The sequence below is a fragment of the Sebastes fasciatus genome, chromosome 9 (genome assembly GCF_043250625.1).
Source record: "Sebastes fasciatus isolate fSebFas1 chromosome 9, fSebFas1.pri, whole genome shotgun sequence".
NCBI lineage: Eukaryota > Metazoa > Chordata > Actinopteri > Perciformes > Sebastidae > Sebastes > Sebastes fasciatus.
Window position 1 is genome coordinate 5,888,526 of NC_133803.1, and position 19,007 is coordinate 5,907,532.

The 19,007-nt window shown below is 39.1% G+C and overlaps 1 protein-coding gene across 13 annotated transcripts in view; it reads right to left on the reverse strand.

The window, feature by feature from the left end:
- The window catches only part of col13a1 (collagen, type XIII, alpha 1), a 135,982-nt gene continuing 116,975 nt past the window's right edge, over positions 1-19,007 (reverse strand). For 9 of the 13 annotated variants that reach the window (XM_074645561.1, XM_074645560.1, XM_074645566.1 and 6 more), the window contains 9 exons: positions 18,198-18,224; positions 17,963-18,049; positions 15,948-15,983; positions 13,118-13,171; positions 12,966-13,019; positions 12,764-12,799; positions 8,580-8,666; positions 3,459-3,497; positions 1-3,356 (listed from right to left, as the gene is read on the reverse strand). In XM_074645561.1, the coding sequence (XP_074501662.1) occupies positions 3,354-3,356; positions 3,459-3,497; positions 8,580-8,666; positions 12,764-12,799; positions 12,966-13,019; positions 13,118-13,171; positions 15,948-15,983; positions 17,963-18,049; positions 18,198-18,224 (423 nt within the window). In that variant the 3' untranslated portion in view covers positions 1-3,353. Of the gene's footprint in view, positions 3,357-3,458; positions 3,498-6,807; positions 6,886-8,579; positions 8,667-12,763; positions 12,800-12,965; positions 13,020-13,117; positions 13,172-15,947; positions 15,984-17,962; positions 18,050-18,197; positions 18,225-19,007 lie in introns of all 13 variants that reach the window. The other 4 variants (XM_074645565.1, XM_074645570.1, XM_074645573.1 and 1 more) reach the window with 2 other exon arrangements.

Consider the following 19,007-nt stretch of genomic DNA (forward strand, 5'->3'; position numbering starts at 1 on the left):
TCCTCAGAAATGTGTTTTTAATTTTGATTGTCATTTTGAACATTTCAGAACATATCTGGACGTAAGTATTTATGATCAATATGACAGCAACATGAAGGCCAGCTTTGACTAAGGCGTGGGTAAATGTGAGGTACTGTGCAGCAACAGGACACTATGCATATTTTATTGCTGGCAAGGATCCAACAACAATGTCTCATGGCAACATCAAATCCAGGCAGACGACCAAAACACAAACAAAGCAGCAGCTTATTAATGGATCAAGCTCCACTCCGGTCAGTCCATCCATTTCTTCAACACTTAGGTAGAGTTAATGAGGTTAGCTTAATGAGCACAGCTACTGCATAAAATGTTCTATAGTTCTTAATAATAATACAAAAAAAAAGATCTTCATTCTCCAAGCAGGTTGCAGCTTTCTTCATAAATGGATGAGACGAAGTGACAGCAGCATGCCTTAAGGGTGAGCAGCAATATTTCCATCCAACAATATGGGCTGTATACGGTGCCTCAGATTAGAACACACAAACAAACAATCGACAAACACTACAGCTAATACACAGAGCCTGACAATCATAAAGCTATCAAACTTGGCAGAACTATTTACAATAAACTGAAACCAGAAGGAACACAAGAAGCTGTTGCTTTCCCTCTGTACAACTAAACATTTACGTGTCAGGATCATTCATGCGTGAATTTTAAAGCTTTTAAATGATTAAGAGATCTTGGTTGACACCCTCCTTCGGGAGACACACTTTATTCCAAATCAGATCTCAAAGACTGGATTTAAGGCTGTGCCCTAATGATCGATTAACACACCGCTTGGCATGGTTCGGTTCAAAGTATTCTCACACAACGGTTCGTATGATATCTTTTACGGAAAGTTATTCCTCATTTTTCATGTGTTTTCCTACGAATGTACAGCGTCAATTTCCACTCCGGTCTTTTCAAATGAATCTTCTGTCCTCACAGGAGACAACTTTGTTAGGTTTAGGCAAGAAAAACACTTTTAGGTTTAGGAAAGATCGTAGTTACGGGTGGTGTAACTTATGTACGGAAGTTACGTAACAAAACCTACTTAGTTAAGTTAAGGAAAAGATCAATGTTTGGGTTTAAATAATGCAGGAAGTGGCGTAACTAAAGTATGGAAGTTGCTTGACAAATAAATCAACATTGAGTTCTGGTCTGGACATGAACAGCGGTTTCCAGGCCAAAGTCTGGTGTTTTTTGACCCACCCATCAACCCTGACCTCCTCCCTACGCAGCCCTCGTTCGCCGCTATTTATACTTCCTTGTTCGCAATAATGTGGATTACATACGAATAGATTTTGTGGGATATATACGAATTACAGTGCATTTACTTTTCGTAGGTATAGCTACAAACGGTGTATGAGAGCAGCCTGTGTGGTTTGGATCTAAAGCCTGTTGGAAGTTTTAGTACAATATCATCGCAAAAACCACGATTACAATTAAAAAAAAAAAAAAACGTGCATTACTTGTGTTGCATAACGAGACTAGCAGCCCCTAGTGACCTCAATTGTAGTTAGATTGAACAGTCGTCACGTATATTTTTTCATGAAAGATTTACAGTTTAAGTTTGTCCTGAAGGTGGCACAAGAGGACCTTGCATGGAGTATCCGAAATGGAAAGGGTTCATCCTCTGGGGATCGTGTTTATCTGAGGCAAATTTCTTGGCAGTCCGCTTGGCATAATTTTTTGGAGTTAATCCAAGGGGAAATTTTGACTTGATGATCTTTGGGTATTTGTGGAAAATGACAATGTAACAATTGCATTTAATGTAATAAACAGTAAACCTGTCCACAATTTTAAAATATGTTGAGCGCATAATGTAATAAGTAATGTGTAATAGTGTTTCCTCACTGTGCCAACTCATCTAGACCCCTTTACACCAACTAGTTAGAGTTCCTAGTGCAGAACCAGGACATCATCCCTCGCTGGCTTAACATCCCCCCACCAACATTGCCAAAGCGGGAGACCCTGCTGTCAAGAACTGAAACTAAAACTATTGCCTGACTGATACTGGACTTTTGCCAATACAGTCTGTATTTATCAATATTTGGGACTTGCGCTAATAATATATCGGTGTTGATATTTTCAACATAAAGCTAAAAGAGCAGCTACACAGATACCGATACATCTACAAGAAGCTAATATCTGCAAATATATCAGCCTGGCCAAATTATCTAGCTGCTCTAGCATATATGGAAATACTTATATATTTATCCATGAAATACTTTAAATGCACTTAATCATTTTAATTCATTGGAGTATGTAATCTATGTTATTACATTTTTCATTTAAAGAAATTGCCATAGAAATCATAGTGTAACATATGAAGCCCTGAAAACTACAAAAGGCAGTAAAAAAAAAAAAAAGAAAGAAAGAAGAAAAAATATAAAGGCCTTTACCTTTTCACATAATATTCTGATTGGAAGTGGAAAGGAAAGTACAAAGCTTTATATTTCTTTTCACACTTCATTTGAAGTATTAACCTGACAGTATAATTATTCAATGTATTATGTATGATACAACAAAAACTATGTCACGTGGTAAGCATTTTTATTATAAGCAGGTTTACATCATCAGTTTTTATTACTTAAAAAAATGAACAGCTATGACGTTTCTACAGGATCTGTTCCAAACTTCGTGTCGTCTGGCCATTATTTATGGAGATATCGTGCTCTGGACCAAAGTGCTTCGATGGACTGATGGACCAATATTGCCATCCTCAGATACTACCATTAATGGGACACGGAAATCTATTATTCTGGTGACAGCCCTAAATCTGATCCTTTAAGTCTGCATGTTCATCAGTACAATATGAGCACATGACCAAAACTTCAAAGTGCACACTTTTAATAAATTTCTGTCGCTGTGTGAACATTTAGTAAAAATCGAAACAGGTGTATACGCAGTGCTTGTCCATGTTTGCTTTTTAACACTTCATCACAAAGAGGAGAGTTCAACTAAGACTTCCCAAATGCTAACACATAATCCTTTCCAGCCCCACAATTCAGTGCAGCATGGTCTATTACAACAAAACAAGATAATACAATAAGTTAATAAGCATTATCCACTTCACATTATGCACAAATATCATGCATATGTTGACACATTCTTATTTTTACTTATCCAATCCGATATTAAAATGACGCATACGTATAAAAAAAATCCAATACATAAACACTGTCATACGTATTAAAATAAAAAATCTGTACAAAAATGTTGCCATATATTTTTTAGGATTTAATTTTTTTTCCACGTATAACAGAATAGGGAAAAAGGTAAAAAAATAAATATCCTATGTACAATCACACAAAGCCATTCCAAAGTTATCGTCACTGCAAGGAGAAAACAAAAGGCAACATATCACACGTTAGTTCAAACAATGTTCATGGTGAAGTTAGCAAACAAAATCCCAGCGTCAAACTAATCCAACTTACTTTATTCCAACATCCTGGTACAGGTAAGCCATCGTCTCCCTGGACAAAGGAAAACAAGACGTGATGTGAAAAACAATGTACTCTGCAGAGATGAACAATATTATCATGCCTGAAGCAACAATGCATACAAAAGCAGCTTACAATTATTAATATATTGTATATATATATATCTATATATATATAGATATATATATATAGATATATATTATTATTATTATTTTTTTCGAGGGTTCTGGAAGTAAAAGTCCTGTTGTATTTCTGTATGCATCATAGGTTTGTGCCCAAGTCAGAATTTTCCAAGATGAAATATACTGTATGTGCTAGTGCAGGGATCTGCAACCAGGTGCTCTTTAGCCCCTTTCCAGTGGAAAATGAATAACTGTTTTTTGTTTTACATTTTCATTTTTATTTATAATTGTTTTAGGTCTATGGTACAATGGTACGACGGAGTATTAGGGCCCAAAAACAAATTGGAGATTTTGAGAATAAAGTTATAATATTACGAGAATAAAGTCAGAAGTAAAAAGTCGTAGTATAAGAGAGAATAAAGTCATAATATTATAAAGTATTAATTTTCGTGTTGTTGATTGAATTTAGTCCATAAAAATGTTTCTTACAAGAACTGGTAACATTATCATGTAACATATCTGACAGATAATATTACTGAATGCAAGGTGCTTCTCATCAACACTAGAGCAACAGGTCAAGCAGCTCAATCATCCTCTGAACGAGGGATGTTTTATCAGCAGCTACAGTTTGTGATCCCACAGATGCGTGCAGGTTGTTGAATAAGACTTTGCATTAAAACAGTAATTAGTTCTTTTGTTCATTTGTCTGCTGGACGGTGTCTATCGTCACATTTCGCCATAGTTGTCATTTCCAATGGTTGCTTTGAATTTAGTTTTAGTCTTGTTTTCAATCAAGATATATTTTTCGTAATAGTTTTAACAGTTTTAAAATTAACACGGTATAGCATGCTCTGCTACTGGATACAACGGTCTGTTATACCTAGCAATTCAACAAAGCCGTGTAATAACAATTTTTAGAAAACACATAACACATTCATCAGTATAAATCAGTTCACTTTCAGTATTTGGGTCAATTTAGGATGAATTTGGCGATTATGGCCCAGTGCTACAGCTCTAATTTGATCCAATGTCATGTTTATTGTAGTATATTTACAGTCATTTGCCACAACAAATTGACAGAATAAAAACTTAATTTCACAGATTTATCAAATTATCTGATGGGAGAGTACTCAGTTTCTATGTTATGAACATGAAGGATACCATCAAAAGAAACCTTTGTAGTGGTTAAAATTACTTCCAGAACCAGCGGATCAGCCAACTTCACATCTCTCTGATTTTAAACTAAGAATTCATCATTTTGAGTATAGATACAATTAACAAATGAGACCATAACCAGAAACATTGGCAGTCTCTATATTTAGAGATCTTTACATTGTTGGATTTTTCAGTAAATTTGGCGAGAGACTGCTTCATGACACAACGGTGCTGCTTTGTGGCACACAGCAGGAGGATGGCAATGTTATCCCAGTGCTAGCTGAGGGTTTATAGTTCCTGTGAAAAATATATTAGACGGAAAAATCACTTTTAAAGGTCCTATTTTGTAAAAATTTAGATTGTCATGTCTGTTATAGTATAAAGCAGGTTTAAGCACTATATAAATACTGTGAAAGTATTGAAACACTCAATATACGGAGAAATATGCACAGCCCGTATTCAGAAATTGTGCGTTTGAAACAAGCCGTCAGGTTTTCAGTCCATTTGTGATGTCACAAATATACAATATTTAGACCATTACACGGTTTTAAAAGTAAACATTCTAAATGTGTCCCAGTTTATTTCCTGTTGCAGTGTATGTAAATAACATCAGCTGACAGGAAGTAAACATGGACCCAAACTGTTGCCTAGCAACGTAATTCTATTGCAATTCCGTTGAAATGAGCTAAATACAGGCGTATTCAGGCAGACATTCTGAGGAAAGTAAAGTTTTTTTTTTAACATTTCAGCATGTAAACATGTTCTAGTAGAAACACAAAATGCAAGTATGAACCTGACAATGAGCATAATATGGGACCTTTAACATGTTTCTCCTGGTCACTAAAGATAAATGGTGCCTTCAAATGTAATTTTATGAGACACTAGTGTCAGTAACAGGCTGTCAGTTTTCTGCAATAGAGACTACCGATATTTTACAACATCATTTCAGTTATATTTTGTGTAACACATAGCCTTACCTGTGAAGATGAAATTCACAAATTAAAGAGACCTATATTGTCGATCCCTTTCTCCATTACCAGACATATAAAACCATGATCGAGATACCTTCCAATATAAAATCTAACCACCTCCATTTGCTAACTCAGTTCTATGCATTTGGAAATGTCCTGAGTGACTGTGCATAACAAGATGCATGTTGGACCAATAAGCAGATTAGGGGGAGTGTTTAAAAGATGACATGACTCGCTGCCCCCACCCCGCGAAACTCCCACAACCTGTGAACAACTGTTTGTGATGCGATGATGCATCACAGCAGTGCCAGCAACTCCCGATAATACCTGGAACTTGCATTTAGCATCATCTTCCGAGCAATGTCGAAATTTAATTCTACGAACTCGTCCCCCAAATCAGGCGGACAACAGTGGAAACAAAAGCAGAAACCATGGCAACGGGTTGTCTTACTATATTTAGTAAGTCTTTTGAGAGAGTGAGAAACTATACTTGCAGGCGAGCTTTGCTAGGCTAAATGTCTACACAGCAAATAAAAAAACGTGCTGCAATGATGCTTTCCATGCCAATACCAGGAATCTGCCTCACGTTGACCAAGTAAATTCATCTAGTTCCGTATCGCTTTTCACCACCTGTGGTATTCTGATGCCTTGAATAGGAAAACAATTTGTGCTCCATGCAAGAGATGGTGTAAGAAACAAGGGATTAGGAAGGAAGGCTCTGGTATAGTTTAACACCAATTTCAAGGCTTTAAATTTAAGATTATTTGTGGTTATGTAATTGGTGATATTAGTCACAGTCATAAATCTGCATGTGAAGTTAACGTAGAAAGTTTTAGTAGTTTAGTAGGAAAGGTTGCGTTAAATTAATTAATGAGTATTTGTTTTCAGAGGGAAAGGCTTGTTCAGTTTTACAGCAGGTCAGTTGGCAAAGTTCTGGTTTATTACGAGGCGAGGCAACTACAATTAAGAGTCCATGCAAACGTGTATGTTTTTATGAATTTACAGTGCAATATCTAAGTGGCCGTAGTCAAGGGTGTGGTTAGTGATAGTTCGAGGCATGCTGGGGTGAATGAAGGGAAAGAAAGAGCACCATACCACAGCGCAAGGGGCATCCAGCCCGTCCAGGCCTGGCAAGCCCGGTTCACCTTTCTCCCCTTTAAAGCCTCGGAAACCCTGTTTGTGAAATCAACCATTTAAAAACCATCTCTGCAGCTCACGGGTAGCAGAGGAGTGTTTGTCCTCCACTACTTGATGCCGAGAAGCTCTCCGCTTCTGTCCACGGGGTGACTGGATGCAGGTTTCCTAAACACGTATAGGCGACCTGGGACTGACAGGAACCGGGCTCACTGTGATGACTTTGACAGGTTTATAAAGCTTTCAGGAGTAAAATGTGATGACGAATTGTTTCTTTGATAACAAAGAAGTTAGTTTTCTTCGGGAATGGGTTTGATCTAGAGTTCTGCTTCTGTACCAACCTGATCCCTTAGGGCCCTATTAAAACAATCGGTAGTGCATGGTCTAAAGTGCATGGCTCAAAGTAAGGCACAAGGAGCAAAGAGCAATGAATTTAGTCTCCTAATTAATCATAGGTGTGTTTTGTGTCGTAACAGGAATTAAAAAAATCACTGTCATCTCCCATTCCCTTTGAAAGCCAGGTGCACCTGCACATTGGCTCATTGATTTGTCAATTTGGAGAAGCAAGCCATTTTTCTGCTGAGGAAACAGATCTGCTCGTGCGCAAAGTTAAATTGCGCGAGCAGATGCAGTCCTTGGCTAGTTGACCCTCTGCCTCCGCTGTCTCGACTGCATATGAGCAAATGCACCGGTAACTTAATTATATGATAATAAGTACTGGTTAAATATGATAAACTGTATTGCTTTCCGATGAAACCCACGGGGGGGTCGGACCGGCTGAGCGGAATCCTCCAGAGCTGCATTCCGTACAAGCTTACAGCCAGGCGTTGATGGAGGTTTGTAACGCGGCTCCATCAGCCTCAAAACGCAGATGTTTAGGGGAAGAGGGCCCGCAAACTCTGAAGTAGCCTACGTCTACACTCGAACAAACACACAGAGGAATGAGGAGAGGAGACGCCACAGAGGCGTGTGTGCACCGTGATCTTTCTGGTCACGGCAGGTTAAGCAATACAGAATGCCTGAGAGCCTTACTTCATTATATTCCATTATATTCTGAATTGTCACCTGCTGCCTGAATTTTGTGTTTTACTTAACATCAATAAAAACATTGTTCTAGTGCCGACACTGTATTCAACTGAGGAGGAGGAGCCTTGCTGCGTGTCCCCGTGTGTTCAACAAGCAGTGTGTACGGCATGTAGGGTCAGGCATAGTTTCGGGCAGGGTTCGGTCTCAGTTTTTCGGCTGGTGCAGAACTCTAGTTTGATTGTCTCCAATCTGTTCCCTATTCAGGGTTGTAGTGCTGCAGGATGAAGGCTGAAAATCAAGATAAAAGTGCTTTGGTGTCTGTTGATAGTCATCAGCAGTGGCTGCCTGGTTCCTGTCTGCCTCATTCCTGAAAAAAAAGGTTCCTCAGGCAGAGTTGTGGTCTGTGGTCCATCCAAGTCATTTTTCACCTGCTATAACCTCTAATGACATTTTTTTAATGGATCAAAAATAAATGAAATTTAGGATCTTATCAATTCAATTACATATCTCCCCAGATCTCTGACAGGCTGCGGTGGACACTTGGACCAAACCCTCCCTGAGGTGGATTAGAAGCACTGAAAACCAGAGCCAAAAGGAAGCCGACTACTGAATACGAATCCTCAGAGAAACTGAGGACATTATGTCGTATTTTAAAATAGCGCTCCTTCCTTTTGCCTCTTGGTTTACACATCGGACTACTGACATACCAATGGACAGGGGGCATCTAATCCAGGTGCTCCTTGGTCTCCCTTATCCCCTTTGGCCCCCCTGTTGCCTTTCTTGCCCCTCTCTCCCTGCAAACAACAGCGTATTAAAAAAAGACAAACTTTAGTCCTCCGTCATTAAGCCACACATTAAGCAAATGTTTGTTGTTTTTGTAAGATCTCATCTGTCAGGTATTCCTACATATATGTGATTTAGACAAAATGAGAAAAAAGTTATCTTAATTCACTAACATGTTTGGTGTGCCTTTTCAAAAGACAATATGATCTTGTAATGTACATTTAGTGGAGAGGTAAGGTAAGTAGAGGGAGTTAGGGAAGAGAGATTGAAGCCTGAGCAGTTGGTGAACAGGTTTCAGGTTTTTTGCAGGACTACCTACAAGCTACAGTAAAAGAAAGGTTGAAGTGAGAAGGCTGTTACATGTACTCTGATGTTTTCATCTTATCATGGAAGGTAATTTGCTGAACAAAACATTAAATCAACTACAAGTCCCATTGAACATTGTGGTAAGTCAGAGACATTTAAAAATGCTCAGAGTGGATAGATGGGTTTTTGTGGTTTATCCAGCATTCACTCTCTTCAGCGAGCGACACAGAAGCGACAGGGCCTCCTTGATAGAGGGCTCCGTCTACGCTTATAGAACCACGGTTACAATATTGTAACCTTCGACTCCCCAGAAAACCTCATTGGAGAGATTTAGGGGGAGCTCTAAAATATCAGCATTTTTGGTGCCTTTTTTTTTTTTTTCTGCATAGATTTATATTTTCCTGTATATTTAACTTCCTGGAATAAATAAAAGGCTAATAGTAAAGCACTTGTCAACATGCATGTTTATTCGCATATTAGTGTCTAATAAAAACAATGCTGTCAATTCCTGTGGCCATCCACGCTGTGGGGACTATATGATGGTGTATTTTCATTGCGACATTATCTCCGGAATGTTTAACTGTTCAGCGAGCATTGGGTGTTGTGTTTAAAGTATTTGTTGGAAGGAAAAGTTGTCCTGGTATTTTTTTTCCCATGAGATCAACGTTTGAGGCTGAGGGCATTTTCATAATTGTGATGGGATGCAGCCTAGGCCTGGTGTGTTTAACAAAGTAACGCAAACCATTGCCTGTCCTGTGCACTGGTCGGGTCTGAAGACGACGAGTTTGAAAATGAAAAATCCTGGAGGTGTGGAGTTAGAAAGAAGTGATCTCACCAGACCTCTGTAGCCCGCCGCTCATCTCTGCTGCAGGCTAGAGGCTCCGGGCTACATTAACCGCTGCTATAGCATAACAAACCTGAATCTCTGACCAAACTGTCAGTGGTTGAGTTGCATTGTGGGTAATGTTAAGTGCCAGATTTTTACAAGAAAGACGACTGTGTGGAATAAATAACACAAAATCTTTGTTTCTGCAGCATCAATCCTTTTTCCCTTTTAACTGTCCATCATGAGTCTGACTATATACTAGGACTGCAAAAAAAAAAATCCCTGTACTGTTTTACGTTTGATGAGACTTCATTCCAAGTGTACGCAGATTACAGTTACTATGCCTGATCAAAGTTCCAACACCTGCTCACCAAGGTCAAAGGCTGTAAGGGATCAGATAAAGAAATTATAACATCATGTATAGGGAATACACAATGATAGGAACGATGATATGCAGCCTGACTGCAATGTTCTCCCAGTGCTGTCTTAGCATCACCTACATAACTGAAATCTCATATTTTCTTCAGGTTTAAGGCTTCAGACTCAAATGGCTCGAATGCAAAGCCCAGCTGTGAGTGTTGCTAGTAGCCGAGGCTCACGTTCAGATAAGAGATTCATGATTCATGCAGTCACTGTAAAGTGACATGAAACGTTTGTCTGTGCAGTCTTGCTATTCTTGGATAGAGTTGAAATTATGAAGCCCAGTGCATGACCTTTTAGTAGTTTTACAAATCATACACATACAAATACAGCAGATGAATTATTGGCAGCTCTTTTTGAAGGCTCAGGATACATGTTGAAAGGTTCAGTCTATTTGGAATCTCACCTAACTCTAACAAATTAAACAGTTTTAAGACTGATAGGCTCAGAAACATGCGACATGTTTGGTGTGCTATAAAGCATCAAAATGTAACATACATTTTGACAGTGATGGGAGAGCACTGCTTGCCAATTTGGGGTATAGGCTATGGGTCAGGGGTTGGAGGGACTACAATGAAGGCTTGCAAGGAAGAGGTACTGTTAAGTAGGAGTAGGAGAAGTGAAGAGGAGGTGTAAGAGGAGGATGATTAAACCCAGGACTACATTAGAATGCAGGAAGAGGAGGAGCAGGAGGCCAAGGTTTGTGAGAGGGAGAGAGGGCGACCCCGGCAATAAAAAGAGCCACAGGCCACAGAGCAAGGTGAAGGGAAGGAAAAGGGGATAGGAAGACCTGCGGAAACAAAGGAAGACAGGACAAAGAGTGAAAACACCAACACAATCCCATAGCTTTGTCTTCAACACTTTCAACTGGACAGTCCCATTAAGGCCTGTTTAACAGAAATGTTTTTCTTCTGGTTTCTGTAGCCGTGCATTGAAAAGATTTTAACGAGAGGCCAGTTGAAAGTGCTGAGAGAGCTTATGAAATGTGAAGACTTAAAAAAGATGGGAGTGGAAATATTAAAAGAGTCACAGGTTAATGGGAAGGAAACAAACATTCTCCTAGAGTAAGGGTATGTGGACATTGAAAACAGATTCTCTGTGCAACCTGGAGATGAAATACTGATTTTTACATAGTGTCATTTTGCAGGGGCTGTTTTGATATTCAGTGCCAATTGTTTAATATTTGGAGAAATATGTTTATTTGCTTTATTTCTTAGAGTAAGAAGATGGACATCAGTCTCATTTTTGTCTGTTAAGGACAGAGCTGGAGTGAGAACATGGTTAGCCTAGCTTAGTTTAAAGACTGAAAGCAGGAGGAAAACTAGTCTGGTTCTGTTTGAAGAAAAAAGAAAAAAAACAGTTTATCCATCCGTAGTCCACCAATGAAAATCCTAGCTGACTGAAATTCTAACCTACTCTTCCACCAATTGATTGGTCAGGATTTTTTAATATCCGCACCCAACCAACCCATTATGAGAGCCTATCGGCACCGCCCAACCCGCAGAAATATGCTTTGACCAACCACCCCGACCCAATCCACAAACTTTATAAATTATAGTAGACTGACTGTCGGGAAGTTCGGGAATTTGCGTGGAGCTGGACAGGTAGTGTATAGTAGGTTTATCAGAGCTCTTTCTCTGAAAAGAGCTGCCTGATGCTGCTGGAAATGACGCTATGAGAGCGGTGAGAGTGAACCAAAGCAGTTAAGTGGTGGGCCGTAAACATCAATGAGCTAAAATTCGATATAAAACTCAATAAATATTAATAAAGCTCTGTTGAACTTGGTGATCATTCTCTATGGAGTAACACCTTTCATCCCTTACACATACAGATTTGATCCATTGTTGTAAAAATATCGCTTATAGCTGTTATACTGCACAGACATGAGACTGATTTCCATCTCTCAATTTCAAGTCTAAACTGAATCTGCATTATGATATCACATAAAAGACGAGGACACTTAACAACATTGATGTATTCTTTTTTTTTTTTTTTTTTTAATTTGTCCTGGATAAAACAAAATGATTTCTGGAGTATTGTCAAGAATTATTCATGCCTCTTAATCTGGTGAAGTTTATTCTGATCCTCAAAACAAAAGCCACTGCGAAATGAACACATTTGCCTCAGAAAGGCCGAAGACATCTTGATGTGAATTATTCAGGATCATTAAAAATAATCAAAGCAAACTATAACCTGACTCATCTGTCTTTTCTTTTCATGCTCGATATCAAAGAGAGACATCCTATTTATTGATATTCAGCTCTTTCGTTCTTATCTCGTGCTCGAGAGCGTCTTTGAAGTCGCCACAGTTCTGCTCAGGTGACCTATTGAGGCACAAGGCAGCTACGACTATAATGGCAGAGGTTAAATAATGTTGTGGATGCAAATATCAGGCCTGGCCTGTTTTAATGTGACTCATAAATAGTTTAGTTCAGTTGCTGAATTTAATGAGTATAAGCATAGAAGTGACCTGGTCTGAATGAAATCTAATGTGTGTACTTTAGACAGAATCGTGTCCTCTTTATAATTGGCAAAACATTATAGGTGGTCTCTTACCCGGTTCCCTTTGAGTGCTTGTGGTCCTACTAAACCCTGCAAAAAGAAATAACATTAGCGGCTGTGCATATTTACCTCACTTTGGGAAAAATGCATATTTGCTCAATTTTGGGAAATATGCCATCTTTGAGCTACAGTATGCTAGGGAGCCACAGATGCTCCCTGTTGTGATGAATATTTAAAAATGGAATTACAGACTTACAGGGATGCCTTGAGGCCCAATTGGTCCGGGCAATCCTGCATCTCCCTTTTCACCCTGTAGTGACAAGAGAAAATCCCAAAGTGTGTATTCTCCTAAAACTATATCTATTTTAGAATAATTCAGGAAAGAGAAACACACACAAAGATACTCACTCTCTCCCCCTTTGGTCCTGCTGGCCCTGGCACACCCGATGGTCCTATTAGACCCTTTAAAACAGAATACGGAAAATAAATACCTGTTAGCAGATACAAACTGAATAGTACTAGAGGAAATATCATCTTTAAATGCCTCATTAAATCAGTAAATCAACAAGCTTTCTGGTGGAAATGAATAGATGTCACAAAAGATAATGTCATGGATCATTTATATATTTGTTTAGACAGAATCATTTTCTGTCGTGACATCTGTAGCATTAACACACCAAGCTTGTTGAACTACTGTCCAAACTGTTAAAACGAGGGAAAATGAATAACATGTCAACAGCTGCGGTTCTCTGTCTGAGTATAGCAGTCAGGATTGGAGAGGAAGACCTTGCATCTCAGGCATATCCAGTAATGTACAGCGCCGTATTGAATACAGCCGTCTAAATGTACTGTATGACATGTCAACATGCAGCGCAGGCATCTCTGCATGCTCCTTTTGGATATTTTTTTTTTTTTTAGCAATGGCAACTTTGCAGCCCACTGCTGATAGAGGATCATGAGGCAGGAAACCGTTGAGGCAGGATTGAGGACTGAGGATTTTACACTGTTGTGACGTCCAATATCGGACAAGACTGAAATTCGGCAGCACGAGGCAACATCCCATTAGTAATGGGAGCATTTGAAAGAGCATTAGCCTTATGTAATGTAACCTACAAACCCAGAGCAGCCATGGTTGCTCATGATAGATAGGAGACAATATTTTCTCATAAACACAACATGCTTAAGTATAGTTATCTTGGGGTAACAGAAATGACAAATCTATGGTGCTCAAACTATAAACACTCAAATAAAAGCTGATATTAACATAACTCCCCCCCCCCCCCCTTCTTCTTGAATTAAGGACACATTTTGCATATGGTAAATTTCTGAAGCACGTATTCCATTAGCACAACAAAGGGGGTCATGTCATAGTTCACAGCTGTGAGTTGCTCTTTTTAACAGAAACACACTTATTAAATAAATCCAATCTCTACTACTTTTTGATCGATGTACTGTTGATAAAATTCAACACCTCCTACGGATGTTTCACGTTAATATTTTGTGGATCCATATCCTAATTTGAATGTGAACACTAAATGTCTTTCTATTTAGATTTGTACCCTATATATCTCTAGTCTGTGCTTGTTGGTTCTTATGCTGCATTTACATGGAACCAGGCAGACGGTAGACGGCAAATCACGTTAGTGGACAAGAGCAGGATGGTAAAATTAGGTGAGATTGGCAGAGAATACCGACAACGGTAACGGTAACTCTGTCCAGAGTTAAAATATTTAAACTTTTAGCTGAGAAAGCTGCATTTAATAACTATTAAATTATATATAAATTATAAATAAATTACTAGAATAATTACATAAGATAGTACACATGAAATATTATTATTTAATGTCTTTTACTCCATCAGTATAGCAACATATCATCATGCGTGTTTAATTTTGCCGTCCTGCCATTCCGTCGGGCTGTTTGTTTGTTTTTTCCCGTGCTGTCCAGAAGGTGTTGCCTGTCTGCCTGCCTTCCATGTGAATGCAGCATTACATATGTGGAGATGTTTTCGTTGTAGACCTTGTTGGTTAAGAATTTTGTCAGTATTTAAAACTTGAAATAAAAAAGATTACATCAGACTTACATGCAGCTTTTCTATTTTTTTCCCCAGCCTACACTAACCGAGGGAAGGCTTTTAATGTGAAACATCTGTGTAGGAAGTGTTGAGTTTCATTGACCGGGGCTTAGCAGCGATTGAAAAAATGGCAAAGAAGAGATGGCCGCAATTAATCAGTGAGTGATTGTAGAAGCCAATTCTCATTTCTTTGCCAGTGTGCTTGAGAGAATGAGAATGAGAATTGGCTTCTACAGTGATAATGTAAAAATGTAAAAAAAATTTACATTTTGGACATAAAAACTGGGGAAATTAACGGGAATGAAGGCAGGTCTTCATTATATCAAATCAAGGTGTGGTTATTTCTGTTGAGAATTAACAGTAGGCCTATGTTTTTTATTCTTTAAGCCCTTAAGCTCTATTAATCACAGGGTGTATAGCCGGACCAATATTGTGTTTATGAGGCCAATACTGATCTATATATTTGAACATTTAAAACATTTTATGACACTGTCTTTCTCATAAACACAAACAATTTTGATAAGGATCCTGTAAATCTGCATTCAATTGTGACCAAGGGAGCGGCATGTGTTACAATTGAAAAATAATCTTGTCAGTGATCTGTGTTGGACAACCTATGTAACGGAGACACTGTTTCTGAATGACCTCAAACATATCCTTGGCATTTCTGTGCTGATATTTACGACATTTATCGGACAATGTATCTGCTGATACCAGGATATCTGCTATAAACTGGTACTATGGTATATGTTATAATACGGCGTCTCAGTTATGGGCTATAGGATGCTCTTCTTTGCTTAGTTTGGAATTTAGAGAAAAAAATCTTGTTCTAGCCAACTTAAATGATTGCTGTAGAGGTTATCAATATAAACCATAGCGGCATAACGGTGATATGTAGAGTTGCCTCGTTTGCCATGAAAGTAGATTCTTCACGCCAGTGCATCCTCAGAACCCAACCCTGAACAGTCTTGTCCTCACCGAGCTACTTTAGGAAGGAAAAGAGACAAGACAAACGTGTGAAGCAGGAAAGCAAGCGGACATGACAAGCAGCAGACATGGCAGACATCAAGCAAGCTGTAGCAGGGGGCGGGGGGGATGAGGAGGAAGAGGAGGAGGGTGGGGATGGGAGGGGGTGTGGGGGTGAACAGGACTTGTGCCACTCACCACTGGACCCGGTCTGCCGTCTAACCCATGAGCCCCCTGTATAGCGTTGTACACAGTTAGAGAGCAGAGATGATGGGGGGAGATGGTGGGAGGAAGGTGGGGAGGTTGGGATGGGAAGGTGAGGGGGGTGAGTGAAGCTGTGACTCAAGTGACTTCAAAAACACATTCAGATGATGACAAATGAAGGGTGACGGAAGTGGTGGAGGTAGAGGTAAAGTGAGTGACAGTAATTGTGGGTATTTTACTGCTCATGGTGGATGATGATGACGTCACGTCTACGGCCCTGTTGTGGCTCATAGTGACGCTCTGTACTCTGTTTTCATATTCAATGTGTTAGTCTGTCTCTTAACGGGGACGTATTATGCTCATTTTCAGGTTCATACTAGTATTTTGAGTTTCTACTAGAACAACACATTCTCATCCCCAAATACCGCTGCTTGGTCAGTGCCCCTCGGCATCAGGAGCATCATGCACGGGGTACCCCTTGTTACTTTTGGACGGACCAGGGACGGCGTGTCAATACACACTCGTTACATGCATAGTGTCCTTTCAAAATAAACTTCCATTTTCACAGGTAGTGAGGTTTAGGCAACACAACCACTTAGGTAGGGTTAGGAAACGGTCGTGGTTGACCTGAACTTCACTGAATAGGTCAACGATACTTTTAGTTTCACACAGGACACGAACACTGGTCTGCTGGTTGAAAGTCTTGTGTTTGTTTGACCCATCCACCACCACTCCGGCCCGCCCCGAGTGGACTCTCACGCTATTAATACTACGTCACTTCGCTCCGACCGTTGAATAACGCTGCGGGTGTGTTTACATTGGAGTTAGTTGAAAGATAAAGGGTGCCTGTGTGCGTCGGTTTCTGATGCCGAGGGGTGCTGCCCGGCGGTATTTGATGAGTTGGGAGTGAGACCGGGTTGACTAGAACATGTTTACATGCTTTAATGTTCAAAAAACAAATTATTTTTCTCATCCTGTCCGTCTGAATATACTTGTATTCACCCTCTGTCTGAAACTCTCTGTTTTAGCGCCTGTCTCTTTAAGACCCCGTCCTGAAAAAGTCCCAGTCTGCTCTGATTGAGAAAAATATGGTGCACCTTTGCAAAGATAGTTCTCAAGATGTGGGCGGTATATTCTAATGAGCCTGCATGTGACACAGGAAGGGGAGCAGAACGGAAATCTGAACGGCTTGTTGAATCACATGTTTTCTGATCTAGACACCCCACAAAAAAGGGATTTGTTGAATTGCAATGCACTGAGTTCACTTGGCTACTACGTATTTCACTGAGTTGTGTTGATACTGTTTCCACCCCTGACCAGCAGGTTAGAGTATACTTGCTCAGTTTTCTTGCCCATAATGACATGTTACTGTATTATTGTAACAATACAATATGGCATTCAACATGATCTATAGTTTCACCTAAAAAGAGGAGTTACTTTGCAATGATGTGACGCATATCGCTATCACAGGAATAACTAATGTGGTTCCTCTGAGTCAACCTAATTCTACCGTTCTGACCATCTACAGTGCAGATAAATGGTTTTTGAATGAGAATATGAGTGTTAACCAAGAACAAAGAATAGAAACCCAAAGACTCCATTTTGAAAACTATAAAAGAAAATATAAAACATCATTCGAATAACATTTGGAATAAAAAAAAAAGTACAATAAAAGCAGTAATATGTTTAGATATGTTATGTTAATGATTTACTTCCTTTGAAACAATCCGCCCTTCCATGCAACATTTCAACAGGATTATGATGACATAGAAGCAACATCCGAGACATAAAACATCAGTCAGTAACAAATGCCTAAACTAGGGTTAAACCAATATGTTTTTTTTAAGGTTGATACTGCATACTGCTAACATTTCTGTACTGAAGCAGTGATATAATCCCTAAAATAATCAAAATTAAGTAAGAAAACTTAACAGGATACAAGACAAATAGAAGATAGAAGGCAAGGAATTGTGATACTTATGAACAGACAGGGAGTACAGTGTACTTACAGGAAGTCCAAGATGGCCTCTGTCTCCCTTGTCACCCTTGTGACCGCTCGCTCCCTTTTCTCCTCTTATGCCTATGCCCGGTTCTCCCTGAGAGATATGATAAAATATAATCCCATCCTTATACTTTCATGCATTGAATGGCTATGATATAGACAACATATAAAAAGGGGGCAGATTTTAAAAAAATGAGGAGCTGGTAGATATCATTTTATCTACCATTAATACAATATCTCACCTTAGGACCTGAAAATCCTTGAGATCCCTGGATGGAACAAAAAGAATGGGATTACCAACACAATCTATACTGTATCTAAATTGTTGCCAGTGCATATCACTGGTGTATTTGAGGAGCTCCAAGAGATGAATAGTAGAAATACAAGTTTGGCATGTTTAAGCCACCTCTATCAGTGGCGCCTCGGTTAATGAACAACTCCATGTCCATTTTATTTCATTTTTATTTTATTCCAGTTTGTCTAATTCATTTGAACTCAATTATATTTCTCCCTGTGAAACAGATTAAATGACTATGAAGTGTTGAAAACCATTTTAAAACACTTTCGTTAAAAGGTACAAATATAAATTACAAAGTATTCAGAATTTCTTTATATGCAGATGATACTATACTTTTCTTGTATGTAGCATGATCATTATTTATGATTAACTAAATTATTGAGGTATTTAGAATTTGTTTTAGGTTAATAAATAAACTGGAGCAAATCAAAATAGCACCTACACTCTCAAAAACTAAACAGGAAGTACTTATGGGTAGGGATAAATGTAATCAAAATGTTGATACAAATTACATATAGAAAATTCCACATGCATTCTATCTGAATCTTTGTCACCTGGCTGCATTCAAATTCCAGGTGGCGTGCAAAATGATGTGCTACAGCTAAATGCTGGCCCAGTTACTTTGAGTGCAGGTAAGTAGGTTATATTATTCTTAATGCACATATTTAGTTACATCCGTTTCTGCACACTCATGGTCCCTCCCAGGTGTTTTCCCTTATTTTACCTGAAAGACCTCTTCTTAGTGTGTGGGGAG